This window comes from Siniperca chuatsi, linkage group LG10 (assembly GCF_020085105.1).
Source record: "Siniperca chuatsi isolate FFG_IHB_CAS linkage group LG10, ASM2008510v1, whole genome shotgun sequence".
NCBI lineage: Eukaryota > Metazoa > Chordata > Actinopteri > Centrarchiformes > Sinipercidae > Siniperca > Siniperca chuatsi.
Genome location: NC_058051.1, coordinates 21,634,205 through 21,659,886, shown reverse-complemented (window position 1 = coordinate 21,659,886; position 25,682 = coordinate 21,634,205). Strand labels below are relative to the sequence as shown.

At 37.9% G+C, this 25,682-nt stretch overlaps 2 protein-coding genes across 9 annotated transcripts; one reads left to right on the top strand and one right to left on the bottom strand.

The window, feature by feature from the left end:
• Positions 1 to 662: 662 nt before the first annotated feature.
• On the bottom strand, positions 663 to 9,713 carry vgll4a (vestigial-like family member 4a). Of its 6 annotated transcripts, none has more exons than XM_044212470.1 (6): positions 9,599 to 9,713; positions 8,762 to 8,920; positions 6,651 to 6,813; positions 5,261 to 5,483; positions 3,714 to 3,828; positions 663 to 2,949 (listed from the first exon to the last, which is right to left on the bottom strand). In XM_044212470.1, exons 2-6 carry the CDS (start codon positions 8,841 to 8,843, stop codon positions 2,750 to 2,752), a joined length of 783 nt encoding a protein of 260 aa, XP_044068405.1. In that variant the 5' UTR covers positions 8,844 to 8,920; positions 9,599 to 9,713; the 3' UTR covers positions 663 to 2,749. The 6 variants fall into 6 exon arrangements, with proteins under 6 accessions (XP_044068405.1, XP_044068404.1, XP_044068406.1 ...); XM_044212469.1 differs by having other exon boundaries at positions 9,578 to 9,710; XM_044212471.1 differs by having other exon boundaries at positions 9,442 to 9,663.
• syn2a (synapsin IIa) lies at positions 9,568 to 24,811 on the top strand. Of its 3 annotated transcripts, none has more exons than XM_044212467.1 (12): positions 9,568 to 9,706; positions 12,376 to 12,724; positions 18,320 to 18,377; positions 18,485 to 18,576; positions 18,786 to 18,942; positions 19,125 to 19,214; positions 19,324 to 19,386; positions 19,608 to 19,750; positions 19,852 to 19,926; positions 20,044 to 20,146; positions 20,362 to 20,508; positions 21,336 to 23,576. In XM_044212467.1, exons 2-12 carry the CDS (start codon positions 12,384 to 12,386, stop codon positions 21,468 to 21,470), a joined length of 1,404 nt encoding a protein of 467 aa, XP_044068402.1. In that variant the 5' UTR covers positions 9,568 to 9,706; positions 12,376 to 12,383; the 3' UTR covers positions 21,471 to 23,576. The 3 variants fall into 3 exon arrangements, with proteins under 3 accessions (XP_044068402.1, XP_044068403.1, XP_044068401.1); XM_044212468.1 differs by lacking the exon at positions 9,568 to 9,706 and adding an exon at positions 24,659 to 24,811 and having other exon boundaries at positions 12,126 to 12,724; positions 21,336 to 21,402; XM_044212466.1 differs by lacking the exon at positions 9,568 to 9,706 and having other exon boundaries at positions 12,128 to 12,724.
• The last annotated feature ends 871 nt before the right edge of the window (positions 24,812 to 25,682 follow it).

Here is a 25,682-nt window from a genome sequence, read left to right as displayed (position 1 = left end):
CTTGGTTCAAAATGGAGTGCTCTAATCAGTGGAATCACCTCATTATTGACTCAAGTGTCTGCAGCATCCAAGTTGCAAGATGTCTATATAGAGTTTTACAATTTACCAATACAGCAGTACTATTAAACAATACAATTCAGAAATAACCTGTTTTACTCAAAGGCTGTTGAGAAGTTTCCAAAGGGCCCACAAAGGGTCAACACAAAATGTTTTTTGCTGAATGAACCCTGTGAAACAACACCCCAACACTGCTGTTTATCTCAGCAGTATGCTGCATTCAGGTTGGTCCTATTTTGGTCCATTGTCTGCAAAGAAACTTGGATAAGATTAGAATGAGTTTTGCTGTCATCCCACTCCCCTGCGACATACCCATGGGTTAGTATTTTCACCTATACAAACAAAGACTTTGTAGTTAAGCTTTAACAAAAATGCAGACAAGCCTTTTTTTCTTTTTTTTTTTACTGGAAAAAAGGCTTGTAATGCTGCCTTAAAACCTGCCAGGCAATCTGAGCATAAAAAAAAGAAGAAAAAAAACCTTTTGCTATGCCAAGCTACAGACACAAATAATACAATGCAAATAATAAAATGTACTGTACAGTATCTCTATTAGTACAACTGCAGTATATCATATTTTATTTGGTAAATAGGGATGACAAGAAATATGCAATGGTAGGCATTTGTATGTTTATTTGGAAGAAATTAAGTAAAAAACAGTGGCATTTTCTTCCAAAGAAATAAGGACAAAAGTGAACAACTTTCTTTTTTCTATGTGGATGACACTTGGAGCAGGTCCTTACTGCAAACAGTCTTTGAGATACGGGTAGTCTAAGTACAGCAATTAAATAACAATGGACTAATACCCCAAACATATTACTGAAAAATCTACTTGTGTCAAACAAGCAGATTTCATGATAATCCCTAAATTCCACTATGGTACACACAGAAAGCTAAACAAACTCTTTAAACTGGTACAGAAGTCTTTCTGACACCAAGAAAGTCTTTGATCAAAAGACTGTTGTGTTCCTGCACTTATTCAACATCTGAACAGTTGTGGGAAAATAATTAACTTTTAGAAAGATAAGAAAGCATGGTTAGAATATTAATGAACACCCATGCTACATATGAGGAAACTACTCTGAATAGAAACAAAATATCTATGATCATTCCGCGCGGCGCAATGATAGTCTTATATGAGTAAAATAAAATATAAAGACAGGATAAGTGTATGTAACAATTTAAAAACTGTAGAATATTAATACAAATGTATGTTTTCACAGACAGTTAATTGACATACAAAAAAATGAGAATTTACAATACCGTATCTTAAATCAGTGTTGACAAATAGGTTATGCTAGTATTAGAGAATTTCAGAAGGGTGAGAAATTAATTTAAACAAAAACTCCACAAAAAAAACCTTTTCTCCATAATAAACAGATTTTAGCAGCTCACACCATGACATCACCTTGATTAAAAAAAGACAAACATACTGGTCACTTCAGGTGTGCTTGCTAAACACAACTGAAGGCACTGATAAGTGTCAGGCTGTCATGGAGGAATGTTGATGCCTACTCGTGAATTAAGGAGTTAGTTTTAAGGGAAATCAACTGCTTTGTCATTGAAACAATGAAGACATCATCTGTTGATCTCATTAGAAAGAAACAAATCAAAGTCAGAATTCTGTTGTCACTATGTTTTGCCAAAAGTCAACATTAAACTATCGACATGTTCAGAATAAATAAAGCCACTGCTAATAGACTGTGCTACAGAAGGTCGGATTTAGCTGTATTCAGTCATGTATAAAGCTCTAGCATCCAGCTCCACAGAATAACAAAGCAATATAGCCTTTAAGCTGCATTCAGACAACCTTTCCAGAGGCTGTGATTTGTAGATGGATGCTACAATATACACCTACATATAGTAATGAAAACCAGATACAAAAAATATATTGGAGTACAACTGTACCAGCAGTGAGTATTTCTAAAATGTCAGATAAAAAATAAATTCTGAGTAAATATATAGTATTGAATAAGGTTTGTAATAGAAACCAGCTATTTGAAACATGCTTTCTAGTTAGACACATCTACTATGATTGATATTAGTTCACTAAGTAATCAGCCACAGTGAGCATATAGAGAGGAACCTAAAATTATTTAGTTAACAGTGGATAGTCTAGTTCAGGATCACAAAGAAGACAATCTTCAGAAAAGTGTGTGTGTGGGGGGGGGGGGTAAACAGGTAACCTGCTGCCTAAACGACCAGAAACGTAATAGCGCAAATGTGACCTGGATGTCATTTTCAAGTAATATAGATTAAAAAGCAGTGTGATTTTATTATGAAAAAAGTAAAAACCAGATCTATGGCTTATATGTCTATAGAAAAGGCAGGGAATTTCTTTGGCTATCAAGGCAGGTAAAACAGAACACAAGCTCCTAACAACTGACCACTTTGTGAATCTTATCAATGCAAAATAAAATGTTTGATTGTACAGTATGTCAACCCAGCTATGCAATATTTATGTTCTCTTCTTCAACACAGAGACGCTGTCAATTTTAGAGTATAAATCTGAGCTGAGTGTTCTAATAAAAGGTTGACCTCGAGGTCTACAAGGGAACCGCCTAAGTAAGCACCATATGTCTTACATTGTTCTTGGCTAAGGGAAGTTGATGCTTGGCAAGAAAGGACAGTGGGCAATCTCCACTCTCATATGAAAACACTAACGAAGTGATTGTAATGTTTACTCCCCTCTGCTTCAAGGATCTGCCTCTGGGGTCTGATGACCCCCACCCTTGGCCTTGATTTGGAGCCAGGCATCTCCCAGCGCCTTGGCAAAGTGGTCATCCACTGAACCTGTGATGGACACTGAGTTGGACACAGGCTCCGCTTCTTTGTAGTTTTTTCCAAGGCTGCGGCGGAAGTGCTCCTCAATCACAGGATCACTTTCTGTGTTAGCTAAAGTAACATTATGTGTGGAGAAAGGAGACCAAAAACCTGGTTAGCATCAAGCATGTAATGTATACAAAGAACATATTTATGATTACTCTATCAAGTCAATAAAAAGAAAGTGGTTTTAGGAATATTCTCTGTCAAACGGTGGGTGATATATAGAGTTGGTAAAATGTTTGGATTGCAAATACATTCAAATATAATGCGTAGTAGTATATGGTAGGTAATATTAGAAACGTACTGATTTGTATAATTGTTTATGCAAATAACACACTGTCACACAGACAAAGTCAACAACATCTCTGCCTTTTAGGTGCAAACCTGAGATATATTGGGCATGTTTAGACTTGACTTGCATATATTAATTTTACATCTTAGAAATACTCACTCAACCTCATTTATGTGTCCTGTCACTGTTTTCAAAACAGGCTGGTTTTGGTCTCAAGAGCATGCACATAATTGGTATAAAATCTGACCAGTTTAGGCTTAAATATAGTACACAGCCATTCGGCATCATGTAATGTATAAAAAAGACCATTATTATAAGCCAAAAACTACAACCAGATGTCATATATTTTCTTCTGGTTTTAGGAATACGTTGATCGCTCTGAAAACACAACAGGGCTTTTCTAATATAACATTATAGAGAATGTAGTACATTCCCTTTCATTCGATTTTTTATATTAACAAAACACAGAGAGGCAAATATATTATATTATACAAGGATTAGATTGCACATTGTGAATTGTAATGACTTTTTAAAGGCTTACCATTGGTCTTCCTCTCATCAGCAGGTTGGCTGGGTGAGCAGCCATTCATGTGGCAGTGTGAGAGATTACAATTGCGGTTGCTGGCAGGGGCACAGGTAATAACGGAGGGACGATTCTATAGGTGGAAAAATACAGACGATCAGCTAACGCAGACACAGCACTATATAGGGGTTGGTACACCCCTTACGCTCTCCTCCAGAGAGACTTGACATGTAAAAATACTCTGCACTGATTAATATATTGTCTAATATTTGTCGGGCAATGTTTAGTAAATTACTGACAAGACTGAAAAGCACATCTACTGTTTTACCTTAAACGAAAATTCTATGATCTACGAATATGTTAATACAGAGATGAATGTCTCCAACAGATTTAATGAAAATACGGAAACGTTTTCTCCTTCAGCAGAAGAATGTCATCTACATTAATCTGTATGGTGAAAGTCAAACATCCAAGGAAAGAAACCCTAACGGGAACTTGAGTGGAGGTCTTTCAGCGTCTGCAAAATTAGTTGTGCCACATAATGACAATGATTTTAATTATTTTTTGTGCAAGAACTCTGGAACACTTGTTTTCTCACTGTGTTTATTTTTAGGAAGTAAAGCACTTAAATGAAAATTCAGTGTGTGAACATGTATGTACACCCCTGTGTCATCTGAGGTTAATTATGCCATTAAATAAAATTTCTCAAATATATTTTGGTCTTATTTTGACCACCTTAACCTTGCCACTATGTTTTTCTTTTAAAATCACAGCAGTTTCTTTGTATTCAGTGCAATCTGTTACATATTTTCTGCATTGTTGCTTTTAATTAAATACAACGTTTGAGCAATTTTACATGAGTAAACAAGATCAGTATTTCAACAAAACAAAACTGTGCAATGCAGATCTCAATAACAACTAGAACAGTGGTACATCCAACGGACAAATCTAATGATACAATTAGAATAATTAATTCCCAACATTTTTTGCAGCCTTAAGGTTTGTTCATACTTCAGTACGGACACTGACAGCTGCAGACTTGCAAGCAGACAGTGGACACACCTCTATACCTACTACAATTGGGACTCTGTGTAAATAGAAGCGTAAGTGCACACACAGGCGCATTAGAAAACAAGATGGCGACTTCACAACAGCAAGAAAAAGAGCTCCTTTGTTGTTATATTTGGCTGAACAACAACAAAAGCTCAAAAAAAGAAAATATGTGTGACCATGTAAAAAAATAAGGGGCCATGGATGGGGAATACAGTACATTGGTGCAAGCGATGAGAGGCATCAACGAGGTGAAGCATTGCGCTTCACCTTGTGCAACACAGGGGTCCTGGTGGACCTTCGCGGAAATGGGCAGATGATGAAATATATATCACACGGATCCCTTGCAGCCATATTAGCCCAATTCATCCAAATCATTTAATATAAAAATTATGTGTTATTTATTTTAATCACATACTTTTTTAATCATCAATACCCCATTTAGAGTTTAGTTCTTTCATTCTTGTCACTGTTAACATCAGATGTACCCTCCATAAGTGTTGACAATGACGTACCTGCTGCCGCTCTACAGTCCCACTCATGACAGACCTCTCTCTGGCCCCAACTCCAATGTCGTTGCTGCTTTTGGTCAGCGCCAGAGGCTGGTCTACAGCATAGCCAGATATGGAAGCATACAGGTGGTTCCCATGGAGACCGTTGGAGGAAGTAATGTGCTCCACAGGAGTGTGACTGAGGCTCCAGTGCTCATTACGGTTGTCTCCAGCAGAGGGACGGGCCCTTGATAAAGACAAATTAAACAATAACCACCAACACCTTCACCTTTTCATTGACAATTCATACATCAGCTGTCGCAGCTTGTGTCTATAAAAAGATGACATCACACAACGTAAGCTGGGGTTGTGGTCTTGTTTGTCTTTTTTAGTGTGCAGCCTTTTGTTGCTGTAGGCATCTCTTAGAATTACTTTATAAGATTACATGCATGATTTCCCACTTGCAGACTTTGTTGTGCTGGAAAACTAAGTTGTCTCTTAAAAATGTGACACTTTGCAGCCTGGAGGTGGTCTTGGCATTCCATGAGCTTCATGAGTTAATGCTGTACGGTCCAGACAAATATTCGATTACCAATTTGGTAAGGGATATTTCAGTACCAATACCAGTATTGTTTGTGTGTGAGAGAGAGAGACAGAGAGAGAGAATGCTGTACATTGTACAAGGAACCCTCTAACCTGGTGCATTATTAAAAATATGAATGTTTACATTAAGAATTGACCCTTTAAAATCACCTATAATCAGAGAAAGAGTTCATCAAGTTACCAGCACAACACGTGAAAGCAGCCAAATCTGTAAAGTTTCCCCAAGTATTCGAGTATTGCACCCTCGTTGCGCCTTCCGATCAGCGGAGCCCAACTCGCTGCCGGAGAAAGCTTCTCCTGGAGAGGAGCAACTAACACTGGTGGCTGGGGTCCCGCTGCAGCTTGGAGGAAACAGGATACATCCCAGCCATCGGAAAAATACTGATTAACACCACTATCTGACCTGGGTGTTTTTCCCCCTCTTTTTAGCTACCTTGGTAATGTCAATCTGCTTGTCATAGAAACAATACCCATGTGCAGCATTTTTCTCTCTAACTGCACATGGCTTCACTCCAGCACCCTGCCATTGCTTCTCTGCCAGAAAAAAAAACAAAAAAAACAACCTCTACACTATATGGACACAAGGCCTGACGGGGTTAAAGCTTCACACATCCACGGGAAAAGGCATATAATAAAAGATCTAATATATATATATATATATATATATATATATATATATATATATATATATATATATATATATATATATATATATATATATATATATGGAAATTCAAAGAGCCAATGCATTTCCAATGCTAAGGTTGACACAGGATATTAATTTATGCTTTGATTTTAGAAAGGCACTTACAGCTGAGTGGCAAACAATCTGCTCATTTTGGTCATGTGGTCATCATTACAGTTGATTCGGTCGTCCATTTGTTCTTCGCCATACTTCCGTTTGCTTGGGCAGTGGGAAGGAGGCCCAGTTATGTTGGACATAGCAGTGGGCAGGGATGGTGTCCTGGACTCATCTGTGGGAAAGGAATCAGCAGTACAAATAATCAAATTAAAGCAACTACAAGGAGTTTTTAAACTGGTTATGAAACAGTCCCAATTTAATACTGATGCCTCTATATGACCTACATAAGCAAACAAGAACATCAGCGAGAAGATTGGCTATTTCTATATAGGTATTCTAAATGCCTGTCACCGGGTCCAATTCCCCACAAAATTAGACAAATTGATTTAGGTCGCGCACCACGCATAGCGGAAGAGCCTATGTTTACATTATCCCAGGCAAAGTTTTGCAGTGAGTAGTACGTTAGCCAGTTAAATGGAAGCAGGAGCTGATTTTTCTTTAGAGAATTTTATTTTTGATGTTAAATTTTGTGGTTATGGCTGATACTGGGGGCAGGATCAGCAAAGAGAAAAAGAAAAGAATTGACCTAAGAACAAAAAAAAAAGGGGGACAGCGATAGAGCACAGGCGAAAACACGTGTCAACCCTGGTCTGTTATTCAACAGATGGAGAGAACTGAGGGATTTAAAATGATTCAAAACAAATCCTGAATTGGCCCTCTTCTTCCTAGACAGGTATGTAATATGTCTACTGTATTTGTCTGCGTACAGTCCATGGAGGTGTAGGTCACGGTGGACATTACGTCTGTAATACAACTCGTAACGTTGGCCATGCTACCGAGCTATATCTTGTTGTCGGATTATTATTATGAAGACATAATTTAACTAAGGAATGTTGATAACTTTAGCTTTCTCAACAAAATTACTATTACCGAGCAACTGAATCTATTAGTTGTAGGCTTACATGTAACTCAGGTGTATGAACGGTACTAAAAAAACGTTTACTTTGTTTCAACATCGTCGTATTAGTTATTAATCTTGCATAGCCACAAATAGATACATTACCTCATCACTATGCATCCTGCAACAGCTGTGTTTAAAAAAGAAAAAATAGTATTAAAAAATAAGTTGCGTCTTTCTTTCACTCGCTTCCAAAACAACACGCGCTAGGCAGATCTTTAAAGACACAAGGCGGTGGAAACACTACCGCTTTGTTCACAGAATAAACAAAATGAAAGTTCCTTATAGTTTCTTTAAATTTAGATTAAATCTAGAAACACGTACATAATTCCACAAAGTAGAAAATAGTTCAGTTAAGCGCATTTTACTTAGACATTTCATCCTAAAAATATCTGCAAATGCCTGGCTACCAAATTGTGATCCGGATTACCCTGCTGACATCCCCAAGTACGGAAAGATGAGCACTTTGTTCAGTCTTCAGAGATGGAACTGATTTCTGAAGGCAACTTTGATCGAAAAAGTAAAATCATTCCCTAAAAACTGAGGAAATTCTGTGTACAACAACAAGAACAACTACATACACTGTTATGGTCAAGACATTTTGCTGGCAAAACTGTGTTTACTTTATTCTAAAGATTTCTTGAGGGATTATGGTGTAAACAGTCTTAGTTGACCCTGCTGCATCAAATAAGGCATAATTTGTGGTGTTTGCTGTTATTTTTCTGGACCTTATACAAATTTTTGTGGATACTTCTTAGGTCTGTGTGCAGTTTCTAGCATGCTAAATACGAGGGTTTATAATCATGTTATGAGGAAAGGACAACGAATGTGTCATTGATGGTCGTATTTCCGGTATTAAAAATGTAACGTTACATTGACCACAAAAGTTCTAGTATTCTTCACTAAGAAGTGAAACATACACACAAGCGTCCACTTTATCCCCAGTTGACAGTATGAGTTGAAACTTGCCGACTTATCCTGCAATCTCCTAAAAGTCGTGTGCTTGACTCTAGCCACAGGGTAGGCGAAAGTCAACGTCAGTCTTTAACCAAAAAACACTTAAACACATTTATGTTGATAATTCTAGGGAAACCGCAACGTATTAGTTCCACGAAGAAGTTAAATACACAATATAAACACACGTGGCAACAAGCAAACTAACCTTCGTAGTGCAGTCTCCCAATGTTATTGTTCATCTTGTCCAGGAACTGAGAGTTCAACAGGTCCATTCTAGTGAATAGCATTTACACGAACAGGCTAATAGTTGCTAACATCGATGTTAGCAATATATACCAGCGAAGGCAGCAAAAAAACTTCTATCCTGAAAAAGAGAAGAATTGGCAAATCAGATAGTAAACGGGAATGTGAACTTGGCTTACATTGGAAGCAATTTAATTGGAATGGCTAGTGCTCTATTGACGTTAGCGCTTAGCTGGCTAACGATACGTATACTGTAAGTTACCGCTAGCTAAACACGTAGGCTCAGCTAACTGCTAGCGTTACAATGTTAGGCTAGAGTTAAGCAGCTAGCTTTTACTGCTACGTGAGTTGGATAAAGAAATGTATATTCGCTGACATTGTGGTAATACAATAAATATGGTTAACGTTACACATATTGTTACATAAGTTATCTTAGCTAACTGTTATCTTAGTTGCATGAGCAAGCACACTAGCTAACTAACTTCAGCTACTTTGTCTATGTCACAAACTGACGTTAGCCAACAGCTAACCGCTACGTTAGTCCCCAACTAACAAAAGTTAGCGTTCGTTAGCTTAAAGGTTCCCGATTCGACTAGCAAAACCGAATAAACATTGAACTACACATAATCAGTGACAACTTACTGTTGGGTTACGTTCAGTTGGTGTATGTCCAACAACTAAATTCCAAAGTAGCTTAACGTAACAGTTAATGTTACTCACTTCATCGACAAAATTAACGATAGCTTTACAGCCACAACATCACCATAGCCCAGCTTGCCTTTACACTGCATTCACGCACTTTTCCACCGCACCAGTCTTCAAACAAAAGAGTAGTGAGCGGCCCTAGCGGAGAAGAGGCGAACAGAGGCGACGTTACCCTGTTGGAGGATCTGCATTTGTTACCACGGTATGGAGGTCTGCCTATCAACACTACAACCAATAACATTTACAATAACCTTAATCTAGCTACACGACACCGCATAAATTGAAAATGCTTTAGCGAACACAAAACAAAATATTTAACGCTACCATAAAAAAACGTTGTCACAAATTTCATATCAGCCAGACAAGGCATGTTTTTTTTTTACTTTAAAATGACGTGGGGAATTACAAATACAAACTTTGAGCAGCTGTGAATAACTGTTGATGTTTAACGCTAATTTGTCTAATTACGGAGCCCCCCACTACACCTCTACTACCAGTTGATGTCAACGTAGCATCCATGCATAATATTCAGTGCATGGTGTAGCTTTTCTCAAGCCAATATACTGTACAAGTAAAATTTTAGACTGTCTTTATCACGGTCCCTCATGACCAGTGTTCAAAAAGAAAATGAGACACCCAGGTCCAATTTCCAGGGATATTCAGTCAAGAAAAGCTTGCACCCCATATTCACCCTATACTGTTCTGCATACTATACTGTACATTGTAAAGAGTACAACACACACCATGCATAGCCTTTATTTAAATATCCCAAAATCATAAATCACAAATTTGTCTAAGGGCTTTACAATCTGTATAATATGCAACACACTCATTAGATCTTAGATTCAATTAAGAAAAAACTCAAAGCCCTTTAACAGGAAAAAGTACAATTGTTATGCAACAGATGTTGTATATAAAGAGTAACCAGACACAGTGACAGTAAAACTACAATATGGAGAAACAGAATGACAATATTAAACAAAATGTAATGATATGTGCTATAATTAGACCTGGAGTTTGTCACTGTCATGTATTCAAACTCCACTATTCATGTGAAGCTCGGCTTTGACAAATGGTATTATTATATTTATATTCAGGATGATTTAATCTTTTATTACCAATTCCCTCTTCTGTTCCATTTGCTAGAAACAGAGGAGTTTGCTTCATCTCCAAATTTCTGATGTTACACGAATATACATACAGAAAATTCACTGGAAAGCTTGAAAATATACTGTATATATTTGTGCAACATTAGGTTTAGAAATACTAGTAGTAGAATAATGCAAAGGACTTTTGGATAAAATATTAAATTAGACTCTAGTTGCTCCACATTCAAAATGATAAAACAAATTCAAGGATATATTTTGTAGACATTTCATTATATTTCAACTCCATGCACCCTAGCTATGGACCAAAAACTGTTTGGCCATTTATTCAAAGTATCCACCAATTCATACAAAAGTAACCTTATGTATAATGTTATACAGCTTATGTACTATGGGTTTGAGTCTTTTTGTGCAAGTAGCCTGATGTTATATTTACACTATTTTATCTAACCATCTATATTATCCAAGTGCAGCACTGGAGTGGCGTGTCTGTGTGTGTCAGTGCAGTTTAAATCTCCTTATGGCGAGAGAGTGTGCTCAAAGATCAGCGGTTAACCAGTCGAGCAGATTTCAATAGCATGATGCCACCAGTAAACAAGTAATTTTAGCTTTATGGTTGTTTGGTAGAAAAGTATTCACACTGAGAATAAGGATTTCATTGCCTCAGTAATAAGATGTATACATCCTTATGTCATTGTGTATCAGAACTGTGCAGCCCCTTGACCAGATTGATTTATTGATCTGTTTCCAAATCTGTTACCCGTGTTGGAGACATGGTGGTCTGTGATGGTTTCATCACACAGCTTTAGTTCCTTCTATATTCCTTGTATATAGGACAATTAAAATATGCTAGAGCAGCCTATTAATGTATTATAAGTTAGTTATATACATATATAAATACCAGCATCATTTATGTTAATGAGCAGATATTTTAGTACAGGAAAATATTGTAATTTTTTTGTGCTATCTTAAGAATTGAATGAATCTTAAGAAGTGAATGTGTATATGAAAATGTAATTGCACATGACAAACACCCATAGTGGACATGTGCTGTCCAGTTAAATCTAATAAAGCAGTGAGGTAAAGCATGTCTTGTAGGAAATTGTAATAAGTAAAATAAGTAGCTATATGATTTGAAACCAATTAAGAGAGATGGTTTATTTCATGCATTTGTGTCTCAAGGGACTTCTGCTGATGCTGACACCTCTCATTCAACATTGCCCACTAGTCCTAACAGCCATTTTAGATTTCATGGCTGCATTTTACACACACATAGAAATGCTGTGCATGGACAGAGGGCATAGAAAACACGAGGAACAGAGGAAGAGGGAGTAAGGCCATTATGATGTAGTACTGAGTATACCCTCTTGCACTTATACTGGAAACCCCTCTATTTTAAATGCTGTGGTTCAAAAAAGCATGACGCCTGTGAGGCAGTAGAAAATGGGGGAGGGGTAGGAAAGGCAGGCACGCAAGTGAGTAAGAGTGGAGAGAGGAGAGGATGAGAGGAAGAATAGAGGCACAGACGGAGCATCATTGGCAATGGTTGGGGAAAGCACAGGGTAAGGCTATTGGTTGAGGGAGAGTGTAGCGTCATTGCCAGTGGGGGGGAGCTCTGAGGATGCTCCGCTGAACTGGGAGGGAATACATTCGCTGGGAGTTTGCATTGAGAGCTCAGCCATTATCAGCTGTACACTGAGAATAGGGACTCCTCTGCAGAATAATTTTCTACACCCAGTGCTTGTTGACTCTTCTGCTCTCTCAGCTGCAGCCATGAATTATTTGCGTCGGCGTCTCTCGGACAGCACGTTCATCTCCAACCTGCCCAATGGCTACATGACAGATCTCCAGAGGCCTGACCAAGCTCAGCCTCCTCCACCTGCCACCACCACCCCTGCCAAGTCTCCTACAGCTGGGCCTACACCACCAGCCACTTCCCCTGCTCCAGAGAGGAAACCACAGCCAGCTCAGTCTACCGGAGCGGGTTTCTTTAGCTCCATCACCAATGTTGTTAAGCAGACAGCTGCCTCAGCAGGGCTAGTGGAGCAGACCCAAGTCACGACACCTAAGAAGTTCAAGATTCTCCTGGTAATTGACGAACCACAACAAGAGTGGTAAGACAATATGTTCCTCTCCTCAGCCATATAGTTAATCTTGAATAATTTATAGGCTATGTATTGTTTGTTTGCTCATCCTAAATACTGATTTTCTCCTCATGATTCCTTTAAATGTAGTAGTTATGTAAGGGTTAAAGAACCACTAAAACAACATCTGTATCAAGCACCCTGCAGATGTGAATGGGTGCTACTGCTGTGGTTTGATGGTACAGCATGTCATTGTTACGATAATACATGGGGGGGTGGGGGGGCAGTACTTAAGTAAATACAGTCCATTGATTCTCAGCAGTAATGACATTAATGATAGAGGATTTTTTTTGTCCTCTGTATGTGTGTGTTGTAAGAAATGTTTTTTGTAGTATTTCTTGTGTTATACATATTTGAGCAACAGAAGGAAGGGTTTATGACAGCTGCCTGTAAAAAAAATGGTGAATTAACTAAAACCACTGATAGTATTGCCCTGTAATGTGGCATTTTACCATTCTTAAAAAACAGATGTTCCACAGGTTATGCAGAATTGGGAAATGTACATGATTTCTCTGGAAGTAGTCTAAATACTGCAGTGCTTTCCCTCCATCAATGGGGTTTCCCCCTGCTCATTGACAGAAGATCACATGACATGCCCTGCGCTAACATAAGGTACAATTAATGTAACTCACTGCAGCTCATTCTGTAGAGGGTGGCTATATTTCTCAGCTTGCTGGTGTCATTAATGTTAAGAGTTGGCTTACCTCAAGACATTTAAGCCATTACACTGACAGTCATTGTCCTGGGGGATCTTACTCAGAGAACAAGCATCTTTGTAAGTCTACTGTGGTAAGGAATTAAAGTGCTCTAAATGAGTATACACATGAATTTAGAGGAAACATATTTTGCATAGAGGCTGATATCTTGTCGATAAGTAATGAATATGGTAATTCTATCACTACATGATCAACACTTGTTAACACAGCTTACATATTTTCCACTGCAATGTGTGTACTAGAGCTGTGCAGATGGATAGTACAGCAGGTGCCCCACACATTTGTGCAATTCATCTATGTTATTTCTTTTGTCTCCTATTGTATAGTATTTACAGGTATGGACATTATCGGTTGCTACCTAGAGATAGAAAGCAGGAAACTCTGCGATGCCTTACTAATGTACAGCTCAAAGAGACTACTTTCACACTGGATGATATGCTGACTTTGTGGAATCTGTGGGCTTTCCTGAGGCATGGAAATAAAATCTGAATCAAATCTACATCCCCTTCTTTAAGCATTGGACAACATCACAATATTTGGTTGTTAGATCTCGTTTTAACTAAGTGAAATTAACTAATTCATTAGCTACAGTCATTTCTTAACATTTTTTTTTACAGAGCAAGGAAACAGACTATCCCCCGACTTATTTGTGCACAGTGCAGATAGCAAAAAGCCAATTTGCGATCCATCTTTACAGGGTGTCATGTTGTATACATTTATGTCACATCAAGGTTAATATTTCATCTGTATCGTGTATCATGTAGAGACAATAACAAGATGGCCACTGTGGCAGGATTTCAGTTTACACAGATTAAGATAATATACCGCTGAATTTAATTGAATCTTCTGAGGAAATTGTCCTCAAACCACAACAAATCACACAAATATTTGGATATCGACTTGCCTAATTCAGGTGGCCTTACAGTGTCCTCTTATCCTGTTTATGTGTGCAAGACTGGCCATTTATATAATAGAAACATTGATCAATGTTAATAAGATCAGACCCTCGTCAGCGGGATGGATGCCAGCCTTATGCATTCACTTGTTTCACATTTGTTTTAAGGATTACAGTCTGATGTGCCAATACACTGACACTGTTCTGCAGTTCTGGCAGAAGAACACAGTATAATACATTAAACTAAAACCATGTCATTCATCAAAGGTCATTCTAATTGAGAATATTGAGTGTGTTGGACTGGGAGTAAGATAATGTTTCACACTCCATCATTCTTGCTGACGATATTTAACAAGATCTGATATGCAGTAGTTCCTCTGTATTTGATAAAAACGTCAAGTGATTTCCTTCTCTGACATTATTTCTGTTGCCTAATGCAGTTTATCCAATATAATGTTAATTCATCATGTTCATGAGCTCCACAGACTAGTATTGCTCCTAATGTTTTCTTGCTTCATATATCTACAGTACACATCCACCTGGGAGATCAGCTAAAATATTTCATTCAAAAGGCTCTGTCTGAGTGCTGCATCTATTTTTCATGGTTGTTCAATATCACTTGAGTGGAGAGTTGTACCTACTTGTTCATTAGGTTTGGTTTCTTTTGGTTGCTATTATGATACCTTTCACCCAGTAGTTGTAAGTCACTATGGCAGTACAAATCAGTCTTGGTTTACTCAGTGTAGTGTAGGTCTGCTTCATTCACATTCAGTGTTCTAAAGTTTATAGGTGTTTATGTAGTGCTACTGTTTGAAATGGTACTGTTTGGACTATTAACTATAACATAAAGAAACAAATATCACATTGAGAATGATTCGGATGGGAAAGTTTAAGAAACGTACTGACGTGTTTGAAATACTACATGGTTTGTATTCAGTTCCCACAGCAGTGGGATGAAAACCATAAAAAATATAGCATGCTATAAGAAGATCACATGTCTCTTTATTTTCATGCAGGTTTTGCTGAGTACCTAATCTCTGTAATGTTGGCACACTTTGAGTCTGAGGGCTTGTTTATGTGCTGTATCTCATTGTGCGGCGGGCTGTTTCAAGACTTTTTCTGCCCGCTGCCATGAAAGCCAGAGTAATGAGACTTGTTGGCCCTAAGACACACAGAATGAAATCAGGAAAGAGTCCTCCAGACTAATTGCATCTGGCAGAAGATTCAGCCATCTTCTTATTCAAAGTGTTTACAAATGGACACCTGTCCAGCAACAAGTGAGGATTATTTTAGTGTCTGAGATGTTTTTTAATGTTTTAATCATTACACATCTTGTTCGTAACATACAGGCAGTTAGTGAGAGCTTGGCAAATAGTAAAAATGTAAAATTTCAAGGAGGTCTCCAAATGCAAAATGTCCTGCAATTTTAGAATCAGCCATATAAAGAAAGCAGAAGACATTAGTATGGACGATTATTTGAATAATAACAAAAATAACTTTGTTGTGCAACAGGTTGTGTAAGCAGAATAATTAACTAGGATAAAACGTGTTCTGATAAAAACCTAGTGACTGCCAGGGTCAGAGCATATATAGAGACAGAAGCCTTCTGTCATTCAGCCAGTGTTTTTACTTGTTACTGACAGTCATCCAGAGAGGGTTGTTTTGTGCCAGGAATTCTGTGCTATAAATTGCTCTTATGACAGGAGGAGCAGTTGTTCCACTGTCTTACTTATCAGACTAATGGCTGACATGTACTGCTCCCTTATTTTCTCTATAGTGTAGCTCAATTTAAAGTAGAGAGACTTCCTTTTATTCAGTCACTTAATGTTCTTCTTATAAAAATACATAGGGGACTGTTTTAACTGGAATCAGGACAGGAATGTTTTGTACTGTGAGCTTAACCTTACTCAGACATTACCCACATGTGAGATTGAATGTTAAACAGGCTAAGTGATGAGACATTAAAATTCAGCAAGGGCTCCCGCTTACCAAGCTCTCGGGTGAATCATCTGAATGAAACATTCTGTCACAGCAATATGTAATTTGGCAATACTTTGGCATAGCAATCTGCAACCATGAATGAAATCATTTAGTTTTTTAATGGTCTACATTGTCTTACTTACTCTTGAAATCACAAATTCAAGTATTTTCTTATTTGGTTTCTCATCTTATCTTTAATTCAAGTTAAGAGTACCTGTATTGATTCTTACAAATAAATGATCCAAGTAGAGATCTACCATCATGCTACTCTCTGTCAGTGAGCAGCCATAGGCACAGTGCCCAGCAACTAACTCCAGTTTTAAGGCCAGTACATTAGTCAAGGGCAATGCTAATATGTTACAAAAATGTCCTTTGTTTTTGGATGAAAGCTAACGCAAGGACAATAGAGAGAAGGCCTAGATTTAACCAGAGGAGCTGGTTACTCTGAGATGACAAATACTAATTCATATTAATGGACTGTGCTGAAAGATCATGTTAAACGTACCATAGGATGGCGCTCAGTATGCTGAGCTGGGCTCTGCAAAGTGATAAAGCATAGATCAAACACATAATACTATGTTCCCTCCACCCAACCATAACCTATGATGACCAAGATTGAAATTTGAATGGCAAAATGGAAATCAGAGGCTTGTCTTTTTCATGCCTTGTCTCTGTGCTTGTTTCTAGGGGTCGTGTTTTGGAAACACTGTCTCAGTAATGTATTGGCAAAAAGCATTCATCACAGTGCAGAGGAGGCTTTTCATTTTGCCAGATATAGGAGCAGTGATTCATATTTTAATGCTTGTTTTCCTCCACAGCCAAATAGATCCCTGTGCTCTAATTAGATTGGGGATAAATTATTCAGCTTTACCTCCACAGTAAATAGGCAGGGAGTACAGGATACATGACAGCAGGGTGATACAAACTGAGAGGAAGAGGAAGTGAGAACTCCACAATGTGCCGTCAAAATATATCAACAGAGCCATACTGAAACATGGACATTCTACAGATCCTTTTTAGATAAAGGTGGTTTCATTATGTTTTGCATTACACCAGCTTACTGTTGCACTGCAGTAGATGGCTGTTAGTTTAAGCATGAACTTGAAGCTGTGAAAATGGAAACCAAAACTGAACCTCCTCCATTGCAGAGAAGGGTTCTTTTTTGGGCCTCCATTAGCATTGATTTACTGTAGATCACCCCAGTAGTTTCTATTGTCAAAGCTTATGTTGTCAGGCCTAGCCCCTGCACATCAGTATAGGAAAAAGCCAAAGAAATCGAACCCGCTGTTAACACTGACAATCGCTGTATGGCTTCTGCTGTTTTCATCTCTGTGCGGTGTCAGTATATAGACACTGATCCATCTTAATCTGAAATCCCTAGGAAAAGATTTCCATTTCAACAGTGATCCATGAAAAAACTATTTAAGGAACACGCAGGTGTAGTTTTTTTCAAGCCAGAAAAGTGCTGAATCACAAGTCATGAAAGGTGCAGCCATTTTCTGAAATTATGAATTCGGTGTGTTCAACAGAAATGTTACCTCACTGCATCATCCATTATTAACCCCACTGGGCAGTACTGCTAGTGGACCAGGCAGTAGGGAATGCTTAATTGCATCTGTGTGTATGCTGTGGAAGGCTTGTCTTTAAAAAATTATACAGTCTATAAAAGTGTTGTAATGTTTTATCTTTATCCTCGTTTGCCAGATTGAAGGGGCGAAGTGTTAAAAAAGGCTGTGTATCAGCAGTTGGATGCATTTGTCTACTCTGCTCTGTTCATACACTTAACAAAGTGGGATATATTCAACATGAATTCATATTTCAGGTTGTTGTAAAGTAAGTATTATTGAATGCTAGATTTACACTTGGATTGGTAATTAATTGGAAATCTCTGTTTTACGAATGTCTGTAATTTCAGTCCTTATTCTGTTGTTATATTAAAAGTAAATACATTCTCTGTGTTTCTGTTTTAACCAGGGCAAAATTATTCCGTGGAAAGAAAGTACATGGGGATTATGACATCAAAGTGGAGCAGGTATGTTTGACCAAGCCGGTGGTATGATTTTAAGTACTTATGTAAAACAGAATAGAGAAGTTTAAGTACTCTGTCCTCATATGCTTCTCTAATCACCAACTCCTCAGGCTGAATTCAATGAGATCAACGTTGTGGCTCATGCCAGCGGGACCTGCAATGTTAACATGCAAGTTCTCCGAAATGGTACCAAGGTTATGAGGTGAGACACACACACACACACACAATAAGACAGAAAAGAAGGGAAGATTTATCCTCCAGTCACAAATACTACTTTGTGTTTTCATCAATAGGGATGTTGTGTATCCACCTACAGTGCTGACTGTGTGATTCATCCATTCAACACGTACCACAGTTTGTCATTTTTCTGGTCCGATTTTTGTCACATCTCTGCTATAATTTATCTTCTAGGTCATTCAAGCCAGACTTTGTCCTCATTCGCCAACATGCCTTCAGTATGACCCAGAACGAAGATTTTCGCAACCTGATCATTGGTCTGCAGTATGGCGGTGTCCCATGCATCAACTCCCTTGAGTCCATCTACAACCTGTGTGACAAGCCATGGGTGGTAGGCACTCAGCAGCCAGGGAGAGCATTACTGTAAAGCAATGCAGCAGGGAAATAATATTATTATTATCCCTAATAATATATTCTCTCTGTGTGTTGCATTTGATCTATCAAATAACCGTAAATTGCTCTGTGAAATGATTTATAAATTATAAATGATGTATTTACCTTTTTGTGTGCCAGTTTGCCCAACTGATCAACACCTACAGGAAGCTGGGTGCTGAGAAGTTCCCTCTGATTGAGCAGACGTTTTACCCAAACTACAAGGAGATGGTGGGAACCCGTCATCACCCACTTTTTACTGCATCCAAAGATGATTTCAGAAGGGGGGGGGGAAATGAAGCAGAATATAAGGCAATAACTTTATACTTTCTTACCTTAGGTAAGCATGCCATCATTCCCTGTTGTTGTGAAGATTGGACATGCCCACTCCGGTATTGGAAAGGTATAGTGATTTTTCTTCTTGCAGTAATATGAATGTTTTGCTATATTTCTGGTTTTGTTTCAGGAACTTTAGACATGTTCTGTTTATTTAAGAAATTGGAATATCATCAATCATTGTCTGCATCATGTTGTTGCCTGCAATAATCAATTAAGTGCCAGATGCCTTTTTAAAACCTGGGCATTTTTCTCGGTTCCGTCTCATGTGTCTGATTTTATGTACAGGTGAAGGTAGACAATCACAGTAAGTTCCAGGACATAGCCAGCGTCGTGGCTCTCACCCAGACGTACACCACCACAGAACCTCTCATCGATTCCAAGTACGACATCAGAATCCAGAAGATTGGCAGTGACTATAAGGCCTATATGTATGTATAATTACACTTTTGTTACTTCAACTTTATAAGTGAATGAGAAACAAAACTGAAATAGTTGTAATAGTCATTTGTGTGCTTTACACACTGGACAGGAGAACGTCCATATCTGGTAACTGGAAGACCAATACTGGCTCAGCTATGCTCGAACAGGTGGCCATGACTGATAGGTGAGTGTTACCTGTTTGTGTCATATATATAGGAACATGTTCTGTAGAAGTTAAAACAAGTGATAATCAGATTGTGGTGTCTCATTATGCTGCCACTGTGTTGATTGTTTTGCTTAGGTACAAGATGTGGGTTGACACCTGCTCAGAGATTTTCGGGGGTCTGGATATTTGTGCTGTCAAAGCTATCCATGGGAAAGATGGCAAAGATTACATCACAGAGGTAGGAGTCTTGGGTAATCAGGTTTGAAAGCTTAAAATTATATTTCTGGAACACACTGAACTGTATGAATACATAAGTACAAATGTTGCCTGTTCCTTCAGGCCAAGTATTTCAGTATATCAGCCAAAATATTTTAAATAAAGATGAGGTTCACAGAAGGCACTGTGATGTTTACATCCTCTCTCTCTGCTATAACCATCCTTCTTGTGGCACAGGTGGTGGGCTCTTCCATGCCCCTGGTAGGGGAACACCAGGCTGAGGACAGGCAGCTCATCGCTGACATGGTGCTGGCAGAAATGAACCAGTCAGCAGAGAAGGAAGCTAATGCTCCCCAGAGACCCACCACCATACAGCCATCCCAGGTATCGTAACACACAGGCACAGAGATTAGAAGCAGGAGGCTTGCGTTAGTTTAGTATCATTGTTAATATAATGATAATGTCCTATTTACCTTATATACCTTTCAGATTACAATTTTTCATACCCTACCTGTCCATTGAAAACCATGTATCTCCAAATCTGGTGATTTGGAATTTAAATTTTTCTAATAGACTAAAGAATTAAGTTCCTTTATGGGTTGGTTCTCCTACTTCTTAAACTAAATAAACTATTTTAAAAACCCTTGGATTAGCTGGAAAATGCATCATCACAAAGCTGAAAACAAGGCTGTTTTTCCGAGCTCATGAAAAGTTGACTTTTAAGAGATATGTGGTTCTCACAGGACAGCAACGCTGCAAACCTATTGTGATCTTATAGGATATGATGCATTGCTGTAGATTCAACTACCCAACAATATATAAAGTAGTTAAAATTAGCTCCACTTTAAACATTTACAGCAGTAAAATGCTACCTACACATTAATGCACAAGTAATATTAATCGAAAAACATATCATATATAATAGTAAAACACTGGCATAGTGAGTACTTTTACTTTTGATACTTTAAGGACATTTTGCTAATAATACTAAACATACTTTTACTTTAGTAATGTTCTGAATGCAGGACTTTTACTTGTAGTGGAGTATTTTTACAATGTGGTATTGCTACTTTTACTTAGTAAAGGATCTAAATACTTCTCCCACCACTGTTTATCTTTACTATAGGATTCAAATAGTCCAGCTATTTGTAGATCTCACCAAACCATCACAGTTGTTGCTGGATGAGTAAGTTATTTCTTTGTCTTTTTAGGGAGCTGTCCAGAAGGGAGAGATTGTTGGTGAACCCACTAAGAACGGTGCTGGGCGCCCACCTCAAGGTTGTCTGCAGTACATTCTCGACTGTAATGGCGTTGCAGTGGGTCCTAAACCAGTCCAGGCCAACTGAGTCACCTAGGAGAAAGGGAGGAAGTCTCAAAGTCTAGATAACAATGACGTACCTTAGCTGAACACAAGTGCAGACATGTGTGTGGATGCTGATAGCTAGAATCAGATCTTGGTGATGTGAGCTCGGTACAGCTGAGTGCTGGCCTGGATTGTGTTTTTAACTCTATGCAGTGTCAAAATGTACTGTCTACTTGTTGACCTGTTGATTTGTGTGCTTGTATAGGTCACCTATGTTTCAGTAGCTGTGGTTTTTTTCTTTGGGGCTGTTGTTGATGATGTAAAAAGCAGATTGTGCCTACACTGAGTTCAGCGCTGCTCTGTGCTACCTGTTTGACCCAGCTATGAACCTTTTATTTGCCCCCTACCCTTTTCTGTTTTCTATTTTGGTGTGTACCTTTAGATATTGTTCAAACTGTGGACTATCGTGCAGTTTGAAGTTTGCGTATATCTCAATATGTATACAGTATGTGAGTGTGTATGGCTGTAGTGGTGATTATTTTCATACTTATACTAATTGATATTTATTTTTGTTTTGCATGATTGATACAAATACAGGTGCAAGTCAGTTATTAATGTCTGATCCAGTGGGATGTTCACGTAACATCGCTGTGTTCCCCAAGCTGTGTTCTCTGTGATTCATGCATTGTGAATGTGTCATAAGAAATGCATATTATATAAGTTCTACAGGATACATGTATTCATTACCAAACATGCATTAAACAGTGAGTGTGACAGTGTACACTCATGCATACACATACAATAGAGACATGCAGTATGTGGCCTTTCTTAAAGTAAGTTTTTTCATCTATAATGTCACTAGAAAAGAGATTATTTCAACACGAGATTAGTCTAAGATTTATTAAAGTTTTTATTATGTAGGATGTTGTGCAGGTTTGCACACACAACTTAAATATATTGATATAATTTTGAACCAAAGAATAAATAATTTACTTTCAATCAGTCTTTGCACTCCAGTAACCCACAATGTAAATATCAGCGAGGGGACTGTTAATCCTGCAGCGTGTCACATGGAGTGTGTAATGTCATCAGAGAACAGCGTTCCAAGACAATACTTGTGTTTTCAAATAGCCTGTTGTAAATTACATGTCAGTGAACTGATGCTGTATTCTTTTTGCATTCGGTTGTGTGGAAGCAGACATTACGACTGATAATGAAAAGCTGTGTAATGTATGATCTGCCATGAAATGACAGATATAAAGTCCCCCCCTCCACCCGTGGCCCTCGCACTGGATATCAGCTATCATGGTGGTTTTGCCATGACAACAATGCAAGTGCTCTGAGGTTTAGCGTGGACTTATGTCCATGTCACTGCCATTCAAAGATTCGACACGTTTACCCTCATCACACTCTTCCTGTGAGTTGACGGAAAGTGCAATATAAATCTTTGTTTTTTTACTCAATAATGTATTTATTTTGAAATCAGATCTTCCATCAAATTGATTCAAAAAGCTATAGTCATCCACACATTGAATTGTTTTAAAATGTTTTTACACAAATATCACAATCACATGGTTGTTGTCCAGTGGCTTTTGTGGAGGCAGTTTCATATATCTAATACCCTAAATGGTGAAACAGCTAAAAAGCAACCAAATCAACTGTAAAAAGAAATCTGTACCATTTTCAAACAATTTGTTTGTTACTATAGTATGAAATATGTTAAGGAAGCTTTGTGTGTAATTCTTTTTCCAGTTGTTTAAAGTGCCATTGTATCTGTGAGCGTATCCTTGTAAAAGCCATGCCTGAGGCTTTATGGTTGTGTTGTTCTGTTTAATAGGAAATATGCCATGGCATTGATATCCAAGGCAGGACCATGCAGAGGTTAGGCCTTGGTTCAGTGATCATGATTTAATATTTGATAAATTATAACTGGATGTGTTTATTTGGCCATTGTGTTCTGGTGAAACTTATATCTTCAGACCTGCAGGACTGTAACTATTAAGGGCCATGGTAACTTGCTAAATATATGTACTTTTAAAACCGGTGTTGGACTGTTTAAATCAAGATCAGAATACAATATATTGTGGAAAAAATTCCATTCTGGATATTTCCCTTCTGTCACTGGCAATAAAGCTTCCTTTGCAATATATACGTTTGGTCTGTGTCCTCATATGTGTCGTATGTATGTATGTTGTGAGTAATACTATTTATTAAGGAAATACTTATGCCCAACAATGTTACAGGTTTTATCAAATATGCAATGAAGTGAGGAAGCCATACCACCCCAACAGTTCAGCTGCTGGGCATACACACTGCACTGCACACCCTGCTTTGCTTCCAATGCATGAAGCAATATCTGTATTGTGGTAGAGATAATTGTATAGTGATAATGTATTCCCTCTGCTTTGTTTGTGGCATTATTTTGTGGTGTCTGTCTTAAACGTTAACAATGTGGGATCACTGTATTTGTGTCAGACCGGTTAATTAATAAACCAGTGATCTGTGAGAACATGCAAGACATGAACATACTAACATCACATTCATTCATCATTCTGTCTTCATAGCTAAGATGCCTTCAAATCATAAATTATGTAATAATGTGCTAAAATTGGGGGGCCCAATGGAACCCAAAGGATTTCTTTTACAAAGGCCTGCTCCAAAGTTGACCCTCAAATCTCCTGTCAAGGATTCAAAGGAAAAATTACAGGGACATCCACAGCTGAAATAAGAATGAGTAGCTTCAGTTGTCAATGCTCAAATAAGGACCCTAGCTATGTGAATTATTCAAACAGTTCAATTCACTTGTGAATTCACATACACTCGGCGGCCTGTGCAATCTAATGCGATTCATTACAACAGCTCTGCCTTAAATTTACCTTTACAAAGTTAATAATGTCCCAGTTTTGGTGACATTGTTGGAAATGTGTAAATTCAATGATATGTTTATTATTGAGGTCAGAATTTAAGGTGGTGTTGTATTGGACTACATTATATTGAGAGGTGTTTCTAATTTTATGTCTGTCTCATTTACATACATGAGGGGGGCAGACTATCAGAAGCTCCTCTATGACATTGTGTAAATAAATGAACATTATAGGCATCATAAAAGTAGAATTTATGGCAGAGCTGTTGTATTGGATTGCATTAGATTGTACAGTTGTACCTAATAAAGTAGCCACTGAGTGTATATCCTGACTGCACATACAAAGTCATGATTCTCTTGTCTTCCAGCAAATCCCAGTCCCTGATCAGTGCCTTTGGTCTGAAAGACTGCCAGTGAAGACACAATGAATGCTGAGACCATCTGCAATTTGAGGAAGTCCTTTGGAAGTCTGTTTACTGAATCAAGAAGCTTCATTTTCAACCTGTATGATTCCACAACTGCTCACCTGCATGTTTGCTTAGCTATACAGGAAATAGTGGCTACCAAAATGTATATTAGGTGTTCTTGTTAACGAAATGATATGAACCAAGCTATAAGGTGAGTGTCTTTTCAAAGGAGATATACAACTTAAAGTATAATGAGTATTTTGACTTGTGATTGTATTGCTTCACTAGACATGTATTTTTCTGTTATTTACTATCTGATACCCATGTAAAATTATAAAAGAGACAATAATTATCAATAATACAGTCAAACATATGTATTGTATTGTGTTTGCTAAATTGTGGTTATAGTGATTATCATAGTAAATACTGTGTACTAAATAGGGGTTGTAGTTGTTATTTTTCTATTTCTAATAAAAAAATGTTTAGACCCATAGTGATGACTTACTTCCTTGCTTTAAAGCAAAAAGCTGCATATTTCTATAAGTACTTGAATTGTGAATGTGAACAGTTCCTCTTGTGATTTAAAGTCGAAATTATAAGGTGTGATGAAGCAGCAAACAAAGTCCTCCTGCCTCCTAAAGTACAGGAAATACAATTTGATTCACTTTTCATTAAAATACAGACTGTATGACAGACTCTTTATATTACATTTTGTTATTCCTGACTCAGAATAGACATCAAGACAAGTCTACTTTACTGGGGGCATTAATTACTAAACAAATTTTAATAATCATTCTGGTTTGATGTTTATTATTCTCTTGATTATGCTTCTACCACATTAAACAATATCCCAGGAAATTAGGATAGGTGCTTAGAGACTCCATTATGATTGTATTTGTTCAGTTCTATTGCTTTATATTTTTTGCCTTTGTAGTTATACTGTATCAGCTAACTGGTGACAGCATTACAGTGTCCCACCAGATCT